Genomic DNA, 17,530 nt, shown 5'->3' with positions numbered 1-17,530 from the left:
ATAAAAGTATAAGTAGTCTTTCCAGGGTTGTCTTGGTAATCTGTAGATTTCATATTCCAAAAGATTCAGGGTCTCACAGTCTGCCTCACAGTCTGGCATAGTTATTTCAGTTCTTGCTGTTTAATCCACATTACAACCAGTAGGAATGAGGGAAAAAGCATAACTCACATAATTTCCACATCTCATGGGTCAGACTAAGACATATGACTTATGATATGTCTTATCATATGACTTATGATAAATATTTATCACAAGCCAATTTAAGAAACTGGCTGTAGGTATAATCAATTAAAAAATCCCATTACTACCTAAGGAAGTGAGAACAGATATTGAAGAATAATCAGCAGAATCTGCCCCAAGTTGGAATAAACAAGAACCTCCATTAGCAAGAAAACCAATCTGAAAGATTTTACAATAATTAAGAAGTAGAACACAGTGGTTTTAACTAAGTGAATGGGAGGAGAATAGTGATGCAGTCAGTTTTGAAAGATATTTTCAGTAAAGAAAATAATCGAATTTGGTGATTGATTTGTTCTGGAGTGGGATGTATGTATGTATAGACTGTAGAGCTACATTGCCTGGATTTGAATCCTGGTTTGGAGACCTCTTAAGTGATTCTATACAAGTTACTTAACTCTCTTGCCTTAGTTTTCTTGTCTGTAAAGTGATAACAATAATTTATATCTCAGAAATTAATTGAAGAATTGAATGAGACAACATGTTAAACAACGGTCAAGGTAAATCAAGGATAAAAGTTGTATAAATAAAAGTATATTTAATGAGGAAGAAGAAAGTTGTTTGATAATGAGACTGAATGGGAACTTCAGAGAAGCAGATGAACAAAGAGCAGGGTCAGGAAGCTAATGTGGGAGAAAGTTTCATGAAGTTGAGGACAAATGACAGAAACAAATAGTATGGTAAGATGGAGACTAATAGTAAGTCTTTTACTATAGACTGAGTATGTACTTATCAGTAATTTTCTGCAGAAGATGAATATTTTTGTCAATATTTTATAGTTATGGAAACAAAATATGGGTTAAATGTATTACCAAATTTTGGGAATTTGGAATGATTATATGATTATTAACAACAATTACCGAATTACTCCAGTCTACTTGGAATTTTAATGAAGGACTACTTTTGAGTTTCTAACTATTGAATCTAATTTCTTAAAATTCTTCAGAACTATCATTTAGATGTCAGTCTGTGATAAACAGGCACAGATTATGCCTTAGCAATAGGTATTTGCTTTCATTTACCTCATCATAATGCTATATGGCAGCACTTTATTGGTGGGAATTTTATGCTGTATAAAAAAGACAGGTAACCAGGATTTGCAGGTCATTGCTTCAGATCTGTTAATTCTCTGTATGTTAAAAGAACCTATAGGTATGTAGGTATTCTTTACCTTCAATGAGTATTTGGGACAATTGGGATGATAAAATATATGCATGTGGCTTCCTAGGTCTTATTGTCCCAGATTTCATACTTACTTCAGCATTTGTAATGTTTGCTTCAGGACAAATAGCAGTGGTAAAGCTTGTAGTACTTTTTCTGGTATTAAATTAGGGTGACAGTCTTTGTGCTCCATTAATTAGCTATGTAACTTCCAGTAAGTTACATAAGTAAGAGTTTGTGATCCTTAGTCTGATAAATTGGGTCACACTATTTACCTTATACACTCAACCTCATAAGGTTTAATAAGAATATATGTGAAGTACTCTTTGAGTACAAATAAAAATAAGGTAGTAGCATTAATTAGGCGGTCACATGTCCTTCACTCAGTTAGCATAGGAATCAGTGTCTTTTCATTCCCAGGCCAAATCTCCATCCCCCTTTATTCAGAAACATTCTATTTTATTCTGAACAGAGTAAGATCTCCTCATGGAAGAATATGTACAATGTATCCTATGCCCTTTGGTGGGAGGAATTTCACCTTTTTGGTTTTGAACTTGGTTTAACCATCATTTGAGCATTGAGATAAAAATACTACTAGTAGTTTTCATACATTTTTTACATTACTAATTATAAACATTTTTTTCAATGTAAGTTGCAAGTAGCTTTATAAAGTAACTGTATATAGGATCTCTGAAATACTAATTGAATATTAGATGGATAAAATGAACCAATTGCATGATTTAGCTTCTATGCTTATTTTAAATTTTAATTACTAAAATCTTACTTTTTTAAAATGTGTAATGCTAAAGTGTCTATGAGGTGGGGAGAAGCTTGCTAATCATATTAAAAAAACCCTTAAGTCTTTCTCATTTGATTGCTTGCCCTTTGTCCATATTTATATCCAACAGTATGATATTGTTCCCTTGATACTATAATGACATAGGAGGACATGAATAAGGAGTAAATATATTAATATAGTATTATTTAGATACTATTATTTAGATAATAGTATCTAAATAATATAAATAAATAGATTAATATGCTATTATTTAGTTACTATTATTAAATCAAATAAATACTAAATATTATTAATTACTAAATATTAAATATTATTAAATCTAAATAAATATTAAATCTAAATAGATTACTATTATTAAATCTAAATAAATAGATTAATATACTATTATTTAGATAGATAAGGAGTAAATATATTAATCATAGTATTATTTAGCCATAATTTTAAGTTTTCACAAATATAGGCATCTATGATTCCCTTACTTGTATACCAGAAATTGTAGGCAAGACAGGGACTCAAGCTTCAAATATGTTACAAGGTTGACATAAAAAGCACTTGTTTCTCTCCTGATGATAAATCATGAGGAATTAAGCAAAAGGTGAGGGGAACCACTTTCTGCTTTGATCAAAAGATGGCAGTGTTGCTGTGCTGATAGTTCTTTTCTGTACAATTCAGGTTCAGTACTTTTTGAATGCAGAAAACAGTTAAATTTAGTGATCTAATTAACACTGACCTTCCCAACAGAATGCCAAATTTTCTAATCAAGCACCAGAAGAATAGATCAGAAAAGGGAAAATTTATAGTTTTAAAATGTGTTGGGTGGCTTTAATAGCTATTTATAAAAATAACAATTTCGGAGACTCAGATTTACCATAGGTAAAATAAGATATCTGCATCACCTTTTAAATTTTGGTTCAGTTTTGAATTGTGCTCCCTTTGGAACTTGACAGCTGTCAGGGTTCCAAAACATTTTAGTTCATTTGTTTGTTTTGCTTTAGCTTTTCAAGGTCATTGAACTAACACTGTCATTAAAATAATACTTGTTTCCTTCTAAAATATTAAATTCAAGCAGTCTTTTTTTTCTTTTTTTCCCTTTTCACTGTAGTTCAGTTATTAATAGTTGAACTATCTGGAAATGTAAAGATGGTTTCTCTTCTTGTGCTGAGAAAGAAACACATTCTCACCTTGTTTCTAAGCCAGTATTTTAAATGGCTCTTGGAAATTGATTCTCTGCTTTTCTTTAAGTAGATCTATCAAGGATGGAAAACTTCATTGAAAAGCAAAACATTTAATTTTGGGAAAGATAAGATAAATGCCTTGAAAATTGGCTTTACTATTGCTACACAAAATGGGTTTGTTTTGTCCCTGTTTTTGTTTTCAGTGTTTGGAACTGAATCCAGAGCCTCATGCATTCTAGGCAAGCAAGTGCTGTACCACTGAGCTACAACCCTAGCCCTTCTGGTATTTTAAAAAGTCAACATTTATATAGTTTGCTTGTAAAAAGTAATTAAATAAAGCATTCATTGAAAAATTATATGGCTAGTTTTCCTTGTAGATGTATTTCAGAAGTGAGTTTATGCAGCTTTGTAGTAAAACTCATTTGAATTTAAACCAGAAATCCAAAATCTTATTCAAAACCTTTGGACCAGATTTGTTCAGTGATGTAGACCCCTTATCTCATTAGGGTCTAGAGTAACACTCTACAATGAACATATTAATACTTTCCAGAAATACTTGTAAATAGTTGTATGACATGAAGTCTTGAGCATAAAAATATGCCTTATATCTGTTTAAATGAAATTTTTGAAGACAAATGAATCTACCACAAACTTAAAAACAAACGAAAACTATGAATTTGAAACTTTTTGGATTTCACAGAGATATATAAGAGATAGTAGGTCTGAGGTAGACCTGAAGTACCATTCAATTATCCTTTGTGAACTTCCAAAAATCTATTAAGGATTTTCTATTTCTAAATGAGGAAATTTTTACATTATATTCTTCTTTTGGTGGTGAGTTGGTACCAGAGATTGAACTCAGGGGTACTCAACCACTGAGCCACATCCCTATTCCTAATTTGTATTTTATTTAAAGACAGGGTCTCACTGAGTTGCTTAGCATCTAGCTTTTGTTGAGGCTGGCTTTGAACTTGAGATCCTCCTGCCTTAGCCTCCTGAGCCATTGGGATTACAGGTGTGTACCACCACACCTGGCCTTAACTTTGTATTCTATTTAATGGTTTACTTTGGAAGAATATGCTTTGTTTTGTTTTTAGCTGCTTTGTTAACTAGATGGTTCAAGCACAAAATGCATTTCAACCTAATTCCATAATACAGTGAAATAAAACTAAAGATTTGGGGGAAAGAAATATAATCCATATCTGCCATAAAATAGTTGGGTATCTGGATGACATTCTATGCCATCATTCTTTCTCTGTTAGTTGTACTTGGGGTCAAAAGCATTTCCCACTATAGTTTAATTACTATATTCTTAATCAAAATCAGCTTTGTTTCCTACATCAGTGTTATGAGATAGAATCTTATATTTCAAGAGGGGTTGGACTTGATCAGCACTTGTATGGGAAGCTTCTGAGAAGAATATATACATAAATATATACATGAAATCTTTAGATATAACCCAGGATATTTACCAGTTCTCATTAGGAATTTAGAAATGGAGACTAGTAATTAGATTTTAGAGTATTAGGTTAGCAACCTACCTATTCTGATCAAATAGTATTTTTGCTTGTGCCTAGTTAGTCATGATATCTTTTCCTGACTTCTGCTTTTAAGTATGATTAGAAAGCTCTGTTGTTTTCAAGATTAGAAAGCTCCTGCTATTCAGCTGCTATTTATTTGTGAATAATGCCAGTCTTAATACGACTTGGTTTTTAGTAATCTCATGTAATATGATTAGTGGGTATGGCACAGGTAAATGATATCATGTTTTTCAGGATCTTGTTAAACCATGAAACTTTAAATCACTGAAAAAAAGCAAAGGGACACCAGTCATTTGGAGAAAGTTAGCAGCGGGTACTATTATACCAAAATGGATATTGCTTAGTTAGTTGGTTCCTCTTATTGAAAAAGAAAAAAGAAAATAATAACTGCATAGCACAGAAATTTATACAAGATAGAGAACACTTTGCCGGGGCTGGGGAGATAGCTCAGTCCGTAGAGTGCTTGCCTTGTAAGCACAAGGCCCTGGGTTTGATCCCTAGCACCCAAAAAAAAAAAAAGAGAACACTTTGCCATCCACCAGACCCCTGACTAGCATATCTTTTTTTTCTTCTCTAATCTTGCTTTGTCTTTTGATGTGGCAATACCACACTGCTTTTCCAGAGAATTTATTATTCAAATCTCTTTTATTTCTAAATGCCTTTTCCCTCTCTAGAATTTTAAGTTTCTTAGTTGGTTTGTTGAGATCTACAAATTAGTGTCTTTCTTTTGCATTGACTGAATCATTTCTCTCCCTAAACAATTAGACATCCCTCTGTCTAACTGCCCTATAGTAATCCTTTGTTGATAATTTGGATGATACCTATGAAAATGCTTATTTGTTTCTTGTGTACAATTTTACCACATGTGTAAATTGGTGAATTGTGGTGAAAACACATCTTTTTAATTTTTATTGGAAACAAAGACTAGAATTATTAATCTTTAAATCATTGAACTTATTATTATTAAATATTCTAGCCTTAACTCAAATTGAGTGCCTGTTGTCTTTTATGTATTAAAAGTGAAGAAACTCTTTGTGTATTGATAAATTCTATTTCTAGAGATAGTTTTATACTTTCTACAAAACTGGTGGTCAACCTCAATATGGACTGGTTCAATTCATGCAAAAAATGGCAGAAGATAGTTTTTGGTAGAAGAAGCTTAGCTATGAACCCTGGGAATGAATGTTTCCAGATTGTCTGCTGTTCTTGATCTTTCAATACAAACACGGTACTTTTGAAATCCATAACTATTAGATGCAAAAGGATACAAACAGTATTTAAACAACAACCAGCTATAATAAATAGCAACAACCATTTGATGGGCATTCCTATCATTCATTTTACCCTAGGATTTTGAGATTAACCCAATTTGTTTAACAAAAAAAAAAGAAGGAAAGAAAGAAAGGCTTTGTATTGCTACACATAATTTTGTTGCTTAGAAATTAATGTGGGCAGTTAAGTTATACCAACCTAATTTTAGAAAGATAAATTATGAATGTTGGAATGAAAACAAAGCAGAAAAATCAGCCAACACTGGCAACATTATAGAAATTAATTTAAATTTGCATCAAGCCAGGAACATATTGTTTGTAAATGATGAAGCTTTTATGTACTTCTATGCAACTTTAATGAGAAAAAAATCATACTTACTTGATTAAGCACTGGCTTTGCTAACTGTGGAACTAAGACCAAAATAAATCCTTTTAATGGGAGTTTAAAGATACCTGCCTTCAAATACAGTATAGATCTCTCACACAGCAGTCTAACGTTAAAAAAAAAAAATCATAGACCCATTGTTATTAGTCAGTAGAAAAATATTCAAAATGAGTATATATTTAACTAACACAATTTTAGGAAAATCCACATATTCCTTACTGTGCCCCTATATTAAAAAGTAGCCATCTCCAGGTATATTGTTTGTTTCCTGTTGCTGCTGTAACACATTTAGTTGCTTAAAAATGCAAATTTATTACCTTTACACTTCCAGAGGTCAGAGTTTTAAAATGGGTATTAGGGAACTAAAATCCAGATGCTTTCAGAGCTGCATTCCTCCTGGAAGTTTTAGGGAAGAATTCCTTTGGGGTGGGTTGTTTTGTTTATTTGTTTGTTTAACTCAAAGCTTTTAGAAATAGCCCACATACCCTCACTCTTTATCTTTGGCTAGAAATTTTGTAGTTCCATCCTTAACTTCTATCATTCTTAACATCTCTTTTGAACCCTTCTCACTCTGATTTATAAGAACTTTTGTGATTACATTGGGTCCACTCAGATAATCCAGAATAGTCTCCTCAACATACATAGGATCCCTCAATTAGTCATATCTGCAAATGCCTTCTTTTCATGTTATATGACATTTTTATAGGTTCTGGGGATTAGGGTTTGACATATTTACAAATTCAGGGTTTGACATATTTACAAATTCAGGTGATTAGGATGTGGACATTGTTCTTACCATAGGATGTTAACTTATTGAGAGTCACATCCTTAATCCATCCTTAATGTTAGATGTGAGCCTTTTTTTTTCCATGAGCTATATTTAGAGGATAGTAAGAAATGAAAAGATACATATTAAAATTTATTTTTAGAGACCAACAACAAACACTGAAAGGTAAGCTTTCTGTGGTAGGTACCCCCCAAATAATTTTAATCAGTAATTAAATGGAATACATGGAAAGTTTGGAAATTGTGGATACCATAACATTTTGATTATACGGAACCTTGGGGAATATGTTCTCCAGAGAGGTTATCCCTAACAATCAAAATTATAACAAAATAAAATAACACCTCTGTGGGAAAAGGCTGATATTTAGCCCACTGTCAAATCTCACCTTCTATTTGTATTTTCATAGGAGTAAATCCCATGGGTAAAAATATAAATGAACTTTCTAGTTAAAGAGATTTTTTTCCTTGTCACTCCTCTTTTCCTTAGCCTTACTCCTCAGAAACAACTAGTTCTAATTATTTCTGATCTTAATTTTGTTCTCCAGGTAACCCCAAATCTCTAACTAAAATCTTTATCCTTATCTATTTAAGACATTGACTACTGACCTCTTGATAGGAATTATTTCACATATACCACCCTGCACCCTGTATTCTCATGCTATAATCCATTTTTCCCTCAGTCAGCTCTGAAACTTAGTACTGTACACTTAGAACTACATTTCTAGTTCTATTAGTAGTGGAAAGTTTATCATTAGTACACTTCAATCTTTATTCTCTTTTCTTTTTTAAAACAATCAGAGGCAATGTCTCTTGGCTTCTCTTTTTGTAAAGTAAGAGTATTTACATGGCCACCCCGCCTCTCGTATTTCTCTTCCTTGCACTTTTCAGTACCTTACAGTGGTACATTCATATTGTCAACATTGCTGGTATTCTTTCTGTGGCTTTATAACCTATACTGACCCATTATGAGTATCAGTCTATAGAGTGACTCTAAATATGGTATATGTTTAATTCTATAAGCATTGTTCACTATAGAATGGAGTAATGTGTTCAAACTGTTATAATTAGAGTACCACTGAAAGGAGAATTTTCAAGGTTCAAAATACATGGGAAAATCAGTCAATCTCTTTCTACAGATTTGTGTACCAAATCTTCAATTTTTTATGTTCTCAGTCATTTTATCTGTTTTCTCCTGCCCTTCTCCGTTCTTTCTGGAGACCTCTGTTCCTTCCAGTCTGGAGTTGCCCTCCAGCTCTCCCATGCTGCTCTCTTCTGATACTTCATTCCTTTCCTTGCTCTCCTATGTTGGATTCATTATTTTCTGGATCACATTTCTCTTCTTTCTTGATTTACCTTCTCATTTTGCTACAGGTAAAATTTCTGAGTTAGCAGATATCTACAAGTTTCTGTATTCTTCATATTTATTTGATGAGTTGACTGCAAATGGAATTCACTTTAAATTGCTTTTTTTCAGGATTTGAAATGTACTCTTCCACTGATGCAAGCCTGATTCCTGGACCCGTAAATGGTCCATTTTAATGGACATCCATTTTTCTTCCAGAAGCATTTAATATCTTCTCTTTATTCTTGAAGTTTTGAAATGAAAGAATGATATATCTTAAGTATGGTTGTTTTCATTCATTTTAATGTTAAAGTTTTTGCAGTATTCCACAGGACCTTCTGCACACTGTCTTCTTCACTCTGATCTCCTCTCACACCACTTCCTGGCTCATCTTGCCCCACCCACTGGTGGCCTCCTCTTTCCTTAACCATGCTTCAGGTTCTTTTCATTGCTTATTCCTTTGGTATAGAATGATCTTCCCTTTGATATCTGCTTGACCCACTCCCTTACCTCCCCAGGTTTTTGTGCAAATGTCACATTCTGAAGTGGCATCCTATCTAACCATCCTCTTTAAAATGCAGTCCCCCTACTATCCAGGCGTTCCTAATCCTTCTATCCTGCTTTAATTTTTTTCATAATGCCTATTGCTATGTTGCATACTAAATAAAATATAAGATACATCCATGTATTTTATTACATGTGCTTGTATATTTATGTGTATTTATGTGTATAAACTTTTACTTTGCTTTCACTGCCTTAACAAAGTACTTTAGATTGAGTGACTTAAACAATAATTTATTTTCTCACAGTTCTGTAGGCTAGACATTGAGATAAAGATGTTAGCAGAATTAGTTTCTTTTTTTATAATTTATTTTGATTCATTGTAAACAAATGGGGTACAACTTGTTTTTCTGGTTATACATGAAGTAGAGTCATAACATTTGTGTAATCATACTTGTACATAGGGTAATGATGTTTGTATCATTCTGTTATTTTTCCTTCCCCCCACCCTTCCCACCCCTCTTTTTCCTCTATACAATCCATCCTTCCTCCATTATTGCCTCCCTCCCACCCCCCATTATGTACCATCATCCACTTATCAGAGTCATTCATCCTTTGGTTTTTTTTAAGTTTGGCTTATCTCACTTAGCATTTTATTCTCCAACTTCATCCATTTGCCTGCAAATGCCATACTTTTATTCTTCTTTATGGCTAAGTAATATTCCATTGTGTATATATACACCACAGTTTCTGTATCCATTCATCAATTGAAGGGCATCTAGGTTGGTTCCACAATCTAGCTATTGTGAATTGAGGAGCTGTGAACATTGATGTGGCTGTATCACTGTAGTATGCTGATTTTAAGTCCTTTGGGTATAAACTGAGGAGTGGGATAGCTGGGTTAAATGGTGGGTCCATTCCAAGCTTTCTGAGGAATCTCCACACTGCTTTCCAGAGTGGCTGCACTAATTTGCAACCCCACCAGCAATGTATGAGTGTACCTTTTTCCCCACATCCTTGCCAACACCTATTGTTGCCTGTATTCTTCATAATCGCCATTCTAATTGGGTTGAGATGGAATCTTAGGGTAGTTTTGATTTGCATTTCTCTTATTACTAGAGATGCTGAACATTTTTTCATATATCTGTTGATTTCTTGTAGATCTTCTGTCAAGTGTCTGTTCATTTCCTTAGCCCATTTGTTGATTGGGTTATTTATATTCTTTGGTGTAAAGTTTTATAGATTCTAGAGATTAGTGCTGTATCTGAAGTATGTGTGGCAAATATTTTCTCCCCCTCTGTAGGCTCTCTCTTCACATTGCTGATAGTTTCCTTTGCTGAGAGAAAGCTTTTTAGTTTGAATCTATCCCAATTATTGATTCGTGCTTTTATTTCTTGTGCTTTGGGAGTCATGTTAAGGAAGTCTGATCCTAAGCCGAGATGATGAAGATTTGGACCTACTTTTTCTTCTATAAGATGAGGGTCTCTGGTCTGATTCCAAGGTCCTTGATCCATTTTGAGATGAGTTTTGTGCAGGGTGAGAGATAGGAGTTTAGTTTCATTCTTCTGCATATGAATGAAAACATAACATAATTAGAAGCTATTTTGAAAATCTATACTCCAACAAAATAGAAAATCTTGAAGATATCAACACGTTTCTAGAGACATATGATCCACCCAAACTGAATCAGGAGGACATACACAATTTAAATAGATCAATTTCAAACAATGAAATAGAAGAAATCTCAAAAGCCTACCAACAAAGAAAAGTCCAGGACCAGATGGATTCTCAGCTGAGTTCTGCAAAACCTTCAAAGAAGAGCTCATTCCAATACTCTTCAAAGTATTCCATGAAATAGAAGAGGAGGGAACCCTTCCAAACTTATTCTATGAAGCCAATATCACCCTGATACCTAAACCAGACAGAGACACATCGAGGAAAGAAAATTTCAGACCAATATCTCTAATGAATATAGATACAAAAATTCTCAACAAAATTTTAGTAAATCGCATACAAAAACATATTAAAAAGATAGTGCACCATGATCAAGTGGGTTTTATCCCAGGGATGCAAGGTTGGTGGTTCAACATCTGGAAATCGATAAATGTAATTCACCATATCAACAGACTTAAAGTTAAGAATCACATGGTTATTTCAATAGACGCAGAAAAAGCATTTGATAAAATATAGCATCCTTCATGCTCAAAACACTAGAAAAAATAGGGATAGTAGGAATATTCCTCAACATTGTAAAGGCTATCTGTGCTAAGCCCACAGCCAATATCATTGTAAATGGAGAAAACCTGAAAGCATTTCCCCTAAAAACTGGAACAAGGTAGGGATGTCCTCTTTCACCACTTCTATTCAACATCGTCCTTGAAACTCTAGCCAGAGCAATCAGACAGACCAAAGAAATTATAGAGATACGAATAGGAAAAGAAGAACTCAAACTATCCCTATTTGCTGATGACATGATTCTATATTTAGAAGAGCCGGAAAATTCCACCAAAAACTTCTAGAACTCATAAATGAATTCAGTAAAGTAGCAGGATATAAAATCAATGCTCATAAATCGAATGCATTTTTATTCATAAGTGATGAATCCTCTGAAAAAGAATTTAGGAAAACTACCCCATTCACAATAGCCTCAAAAAAAAAAAAAAAAATAGAATTAGTTTCTTCTGAGGTCTTTCTCCATAGCTTCTAGAGAACTTCTTTTTCTCAGTTTTTTATGTATTTTTCCTCTTGTAAATCTGTGTCCAAATTTCCTTTTCTTGTAAGAATACCAGACATATTTGATTAGGTCCCACCCTAATAACCTGACTTTAACTTAATTAACTCTTATAAACCCCATCTCCAAATGCAGTCAAATTCTGAAGTAGGAGGTATTTGGAATTCAGCATATCAATTTGGGGAAGGCATAATTCAGCCCTTGACATACTTATTTTTATATTGTCTCCCTGACATATCACTAGCCTATAATCTTCATGAAAGTAAGGCTATTTTTGTTGTTGTTGAAGTTGTTGTTCTACTATTTTCATCCATATAGATGTGACATCTTGAGTAATAATAACACATAATAATGCTCAATAAATAATAATGAATGTCCTAGTCTCTTGATGAGTTCATTGAATCTGAAGAGTTATATCCTTTTTCATCTCTGGGAAATTCTCTTATTATTTCATGAATTCTATTCCCCCTACCCCATATTTCTTACATTGCCTTTCTGGTTCTGTCAGTTTGAATTTTTGACCCACTTGACTGATTCTCTCTGTTTTGTGTCTGTTTTTGTTCTAATGGAAAATTTCAACCTTGACTTCCCTACACTTCTACAGAATATTCTATATTTTAGCAAACATGCATTAAATTTCTAAGAACTCTCTCCTTGGTCTTTTGTCATGGCATTGTTATTGTTTAATGGGTGCTATACATTTACTGATCTTTGTGGGTCTTATTTCTTTTTTGTTCCCTGAATTTTCTGCTTTTTCCTAGGTAACATTTTGTAGTTGTCGTTGTTCTTGTGCTTCTATTCTTTCTTTTACTCATTGTTAGGTATTTCTCATCCTTAATTGTCTGGCAACCCTTGGTTTTTATTTTGTAATGAAACAGTGAAAATGCTAGAGGCTTATTTTAACAGTGGGAACTTTTTTCTTGTGATAGGCTTTATAGTGAGTTGGCTAAAGAGGGCACCTTCAAAGTAGAATACATAGTTCTTTGGTTTGGGAGTCAGTACCCCCAGTGGCTATCTTAGGTTTCCCCAAATAATTTATTTCATTTTATTAGATAAAATCTTTTCAACTTTTTGCCTGATTGCCCGTCTTAGAATATATGGAGTTTGGTCTTCTAAGGTTTTCTTTAATTTCTTTCTTTAGTGTTCTGTAGTTTTCATTGTAGAGGTATTTTACCACTTTTGTTAGATTGATTCCCAAGTATATTTTTTGGGGTCTATTATGAATGGAATAGTTTCCCTAATTTCTCTTTCAGAGGATTCATCACTTATGTATAGAAATGCATTACATTTTTGGTTGTTGATTTTATATCCTGCTATTTTGCTGAATTCATTTATTAGTCCTAGAAGTTTTCTGGTGGAGTTTTTTGGATCCTCTAAATATAGAATCATGTCATCAGCAAATAGCGATAGCTTGAATTCTTAAGTATTAGTGTGGATGTGGGGAAAAAGGTACACTCATACATTGCTGGTGGAGTTGCAAATTGGTGCAGCCATTCTGGAAAGCAGTATGGAGATTCCTCAAAAAACTTGGAATGGACCCACCATTTGACCCAGCTATCCCATTCCTCAGTTTATACCCAAAGGACTTAAAGTCAGCATACTACAGTAAAGCAGCCACATGCTCAATTCACAATAACTAAATTATGGTACCAACCTAGACGCCCTTCAATTGATGAATAGAAACTGTGGTATATATACACAGCAGAATATGTCTCAGCCATAGAGAAGAATAAAATTATGGCATTTGCAGATAAATGGATGGAGTTGGAGAAAGTCATGTTAAGTGAAATAAACCAAGCCCAAAAAACTAAAGGCTGATTTTTTTTTTTTTCTGATAAGTGGATGATGATACATTACGAGGTGGGGGTGGGGGTCACAAGAGAAGAATGGAGGAAAGTTGAATTATGTAGAGGGAAATGGAGTGGGAGGAGGTGGGGGAAGAAAAGAGTGGACTGAGACAGACATTATTACCCTATGTACATGTATGATTACACAAATGGTGTGAATCTACATTGTGTACAACCATAGGAATGAAAAGTTGTACCCCATTTGTGTACAATGAATCAAAATGCAGTCTGTAAAACTAAAAATAAAAAGGGGAAAAAAGAATATATGGAGTTTGGAATCAATGATTTCTTATGTACACTTTCAATCAATATCTGTTTTCACTTTTACTTCTATCTACTCAAAGATAAACCCATTTTGCCATGCTCTACCCCTTTCCTCCTAACCCTAAAAGAACAAACACCAACTAGTCAGATATATTCCTCTGTCCTTTCCGTCTTAATTGATCTGATTGCCATTTCAAAAATCCAGAAGTAATGCTAGAAAACATCTCAAGTTATTACGTTCTGAGTCAGAGTATGGTTAGTTCCAGGTATATAATCTTCCTCTAGTTTCCTTTCAATGTACCTAACTAGTCTTCTCATTTTTCTAATTGCATCTAGGTCTGCAATTAAAGCCTTACGTCCTGGAGGGATACTTGTGTACTCCACATGCACACTTTCCAAGGCAGAAAATCAAGATGTGATCAACGAAATTTTAAACTCCTACAGTAACATCATGCCTGTGGACATTAGGGGAATAGCAAGGAATTGCTCCCAAGACTTCACATTTGCTCCCACTGACCAGGAATGTAGCCTTTTGGTGATCCCAGATAAGGGCAAAGCCTGGGGCCCAATGTATGTAGCCAAATTGAAAAAATCATAGAGTACAGGAAAATGGTGACATGAATTTTGTAAACCATTTTGATGTATAATTACGTTTATGTTTCTGAGCTCTCTACATATTATTTAAATGATGACATAATAATTTTCCTTTGGTCTGTTTGGAATCCTATTTATTTAAGCATCTTAGAACCTAGCCATGAGAATTTTCCAGGTGTATTTATTTTTTTTTAAATATATCTGTAGCAATGATTTAAGGTGATGCAGATGGCGTTTGTTCTGTATAATAAATCTGCTGTCTTTTACTTGGCATTTTATAGTTAAATTAATCAGAATATACGGTTTTATGCATAAAATGTTTAGAACTACATTCTATCCATGATGTTGGTACTTTGGGCCTTTAAAAATGCATGTTTGCCAGCACTCTTACTGTTTTCTTCCTTATCAAATGTACAGATTCCTTTTTTGTAAGAACTGATTGGTATTCTGAGACTAACTTCTTAAGCAGTACAATTTCGAGATCTAACAAAATAGGTTTCTTATTTGCAAAGTTGTTTTCTGTTAAGGACTATCTTCTGTTTACTGCAAAGGTCAGTGACTCCATTGACACCAGCTTTATTCCCCGCCCCGCACTTTTTTTGTATTCACAAATACAAATTGAAAGGGTAAATTATGTTGAAAGGCCTTTAGGACAGCAAATTCACATGCACATGTTTGACTTTCGACATTCAGCTTGAAGAATAATGGAGTCTATCCAGCAGGCTATAAAGCAAGTACTTGAAACAAAACCAGGATGATTAATAACTGCAATAACTGAACTATATTTGGAGAGTTTTGTTACATAATTGCAGTCATAATGAGCACTACAGAATCTGATTATCTTACAGTTGCAATCTGGAGGGGCTTTTTATTTCACTCTGTTATAAAATGTTATAGGAAAGTATGATGTCACATATTAATACACAAGAGGGAGATGCCTAATGAGAGTGGATTGTACTATTACCAAAACCCAATACCATTTACTAAGTGGCTCTCTCTGTTACATAAATCCTGGGAGTACTGTGTATGTTTCTTTATGTGTACTTAGGGTTTTAGCTTCAATTTTGCATCATGTGTTTTCTCCAGAAATTACTTCAGTTGAGTCCAAACATATTTTACCAACTATTATAAAAATTATGCAGCATATTCTAAAGATATCTGTTTGGAAATTAGTTTTTTTTTTTTTTAAACTTTGTGGTTGTAGAAGTATGAAATTCTGCTGAAGCAGAATTCTTTTATATTGTTCATTGTATTCTGTATATTTAAACTAGAGACAATTTGCTCACTACATACTTTTTACTTTATAAGCATATGTAGACAGATTTTAGAACTAGGAATTCCTATGAGGAATATTTTTTCTGTATCTTCATTTTATTAACACCTTTTAAAAAATCTACCCAATGTGTTTATAAAATAAAACTAGATCTCTGGGACCCAAACAAGTATATTGAGTCAGTACCAAAGATTAATGATGATGGAAAAGTTTTTGTGCTTCTTTTGTATTGCTTTGTTTGTGCCTATTAGTTTATTTTCTATTTGAAATCTTGACTTAAGATCCTGTAGGTTTATAAAGCACATATCTTGTGTGTAGTTTAATCACAAAGTAAATTTTCACAGTACACTCTGTTAAATGTTGTTATTTTCCCAGTATAATTCCATGAGGCTTAATTTGAATATTTGGTGTGACATTGGATTAGACTCTCCCATGATTACTTAAAAATACATCTGTATATTTACACACAACATAAATATATATATTTCTTTATTTATAATAATTATAATGAAGCAGAATTCATCAAGCATTGGTTGATTAAATTCTTTATATATATATTGTCTTTTTTGGTCTTTAAAACTCCAATAGTGAGTATTTTAACCCCCTTTTGTGAATGAGAAAACCAAAGCTCAGTGCTGTTCATAGTTTGCCAAAGCTACACTGGTAAGAAAAGAATAGAGCCAAGGCTGGTGGCACTTGCCTGTAATCCCAGTGGCTTGGGAGGCTGAGGCATGAGGATTGCAAGTTCAAAGCCTGTCTTGTGAATTCAGTGAGACCCTGTCTCTAAATAAAATATAAAAAATATCTGAGGATATTTCTCAGTGGTTAAGCACCCCTGGGTTCAATCCCTGGTTAAAAAAAATAATTTTTTTTTTTAAATAATAGAGCCCAGATTAAAACTTGTTGGTTCTGTAACCCAGTCCCACTTCCCAGCACTGTGCTGTCTTCCAGAGTATGGAATATGTAGCAAACCTCAGTATCATCACTTGGCTTTACTCCCATTCTCCATTGTTCAGTTTTCTACTTTTATGCAATTCCCCATTCCCAGGGCATCATAGGACTTATCAATACTTGGGGAAAAATACCCCTTTGAAATATTTCAGGGCATGCTCTTAAGAAGAGTACTTGTGATTGTAATACCCAGAAATTTCCTGTGGAGACATTTTGTGCCTTCCTTTTCTTTGCAGATATCAAACTGAAGAATGGAAATTTGGAGCAGCCTTTCAATGTCAATTGAAAAGCAAGGAGTAATTGATATACCTTCTATGACATTGAGTTACTTTTAAAATAGCTTTAAAAAGTTTAGGTTATTTACCAATACTTTAGTTTCTTACTTTCATTAGTGCACTGAACAGCCACTAGTTTCAAAAATGGACTATGAATACATGTAATGCATTCAAATGTTTGTACTGAATTTTCAAAGGATCAGATATTATTTGTGAGTTGGAATCCAGGTGGTCTATAGTTCTTTATCCTATTACCTGTATCCATGTAGCTTTAAACTTCAGATTACATATTACTCCCTTGTTATTATGAAAAATACCTTTTATACAGTGTAGGTAGATATATAGCTACTAGAATATTTGCTCCATAACTGAATAATCACAAATCTGATAGACTCTT

The 17,530-nt window shown here is 33.5% G+C and overlaps 1 protein-coding gene across 3 annotated transcripts in view; it reads left to right on the top strand.

The window, feature by feature from the left end:
- Nsun3 (NOP2/Sun RNA methyltransferase 3) overlaps nt 1–16,474 on the top strand; it is a 71,143-nt gene extending 54,669 nt beyond the window's left edge. For 2 of the 3 annotated variants that reach the window (XM_047564434.1, XM_047564435.1), the window contains one exon: nt 14,377–16,473. In XM_047564434.1, the coding sequence (XP_047420390.1) occupies nt 14,377–14,638 (262 nt within the window). In that variant the 3' untranslated portion in view covers nt 14,639–16,473. Of the gene's footprint in view, nt 1–14,376 lie in introns of all 3 variants that reach the window. The other variant, XM_047564433.1, reaches the window with a different exon arrangement.
- The last annotated feature ends 1,056 nt before the right edge of the window (nt 16,475–17,530 follow it).

This window comes from Sciurus carolinensis, chromosome 9 (genome assembly GCF_902686445.1).
Source record: "Sciurus carolinensis chromosome 9, mSciCar1.2, whole genome shotgun sequence".
Taxonomy (NCBI): domain Eukaryota; kingdom Metazoa; phylum Chordata; class Mammalia; order Rodentia; family Sciuridae; genus Sciurus; species Sciurus carolinensis.
The sequence above is the reverse complement of the archived record's forward strand: the minus strand, read 5'-3'. Positions and strand labels throughout refer to the sequence as shown.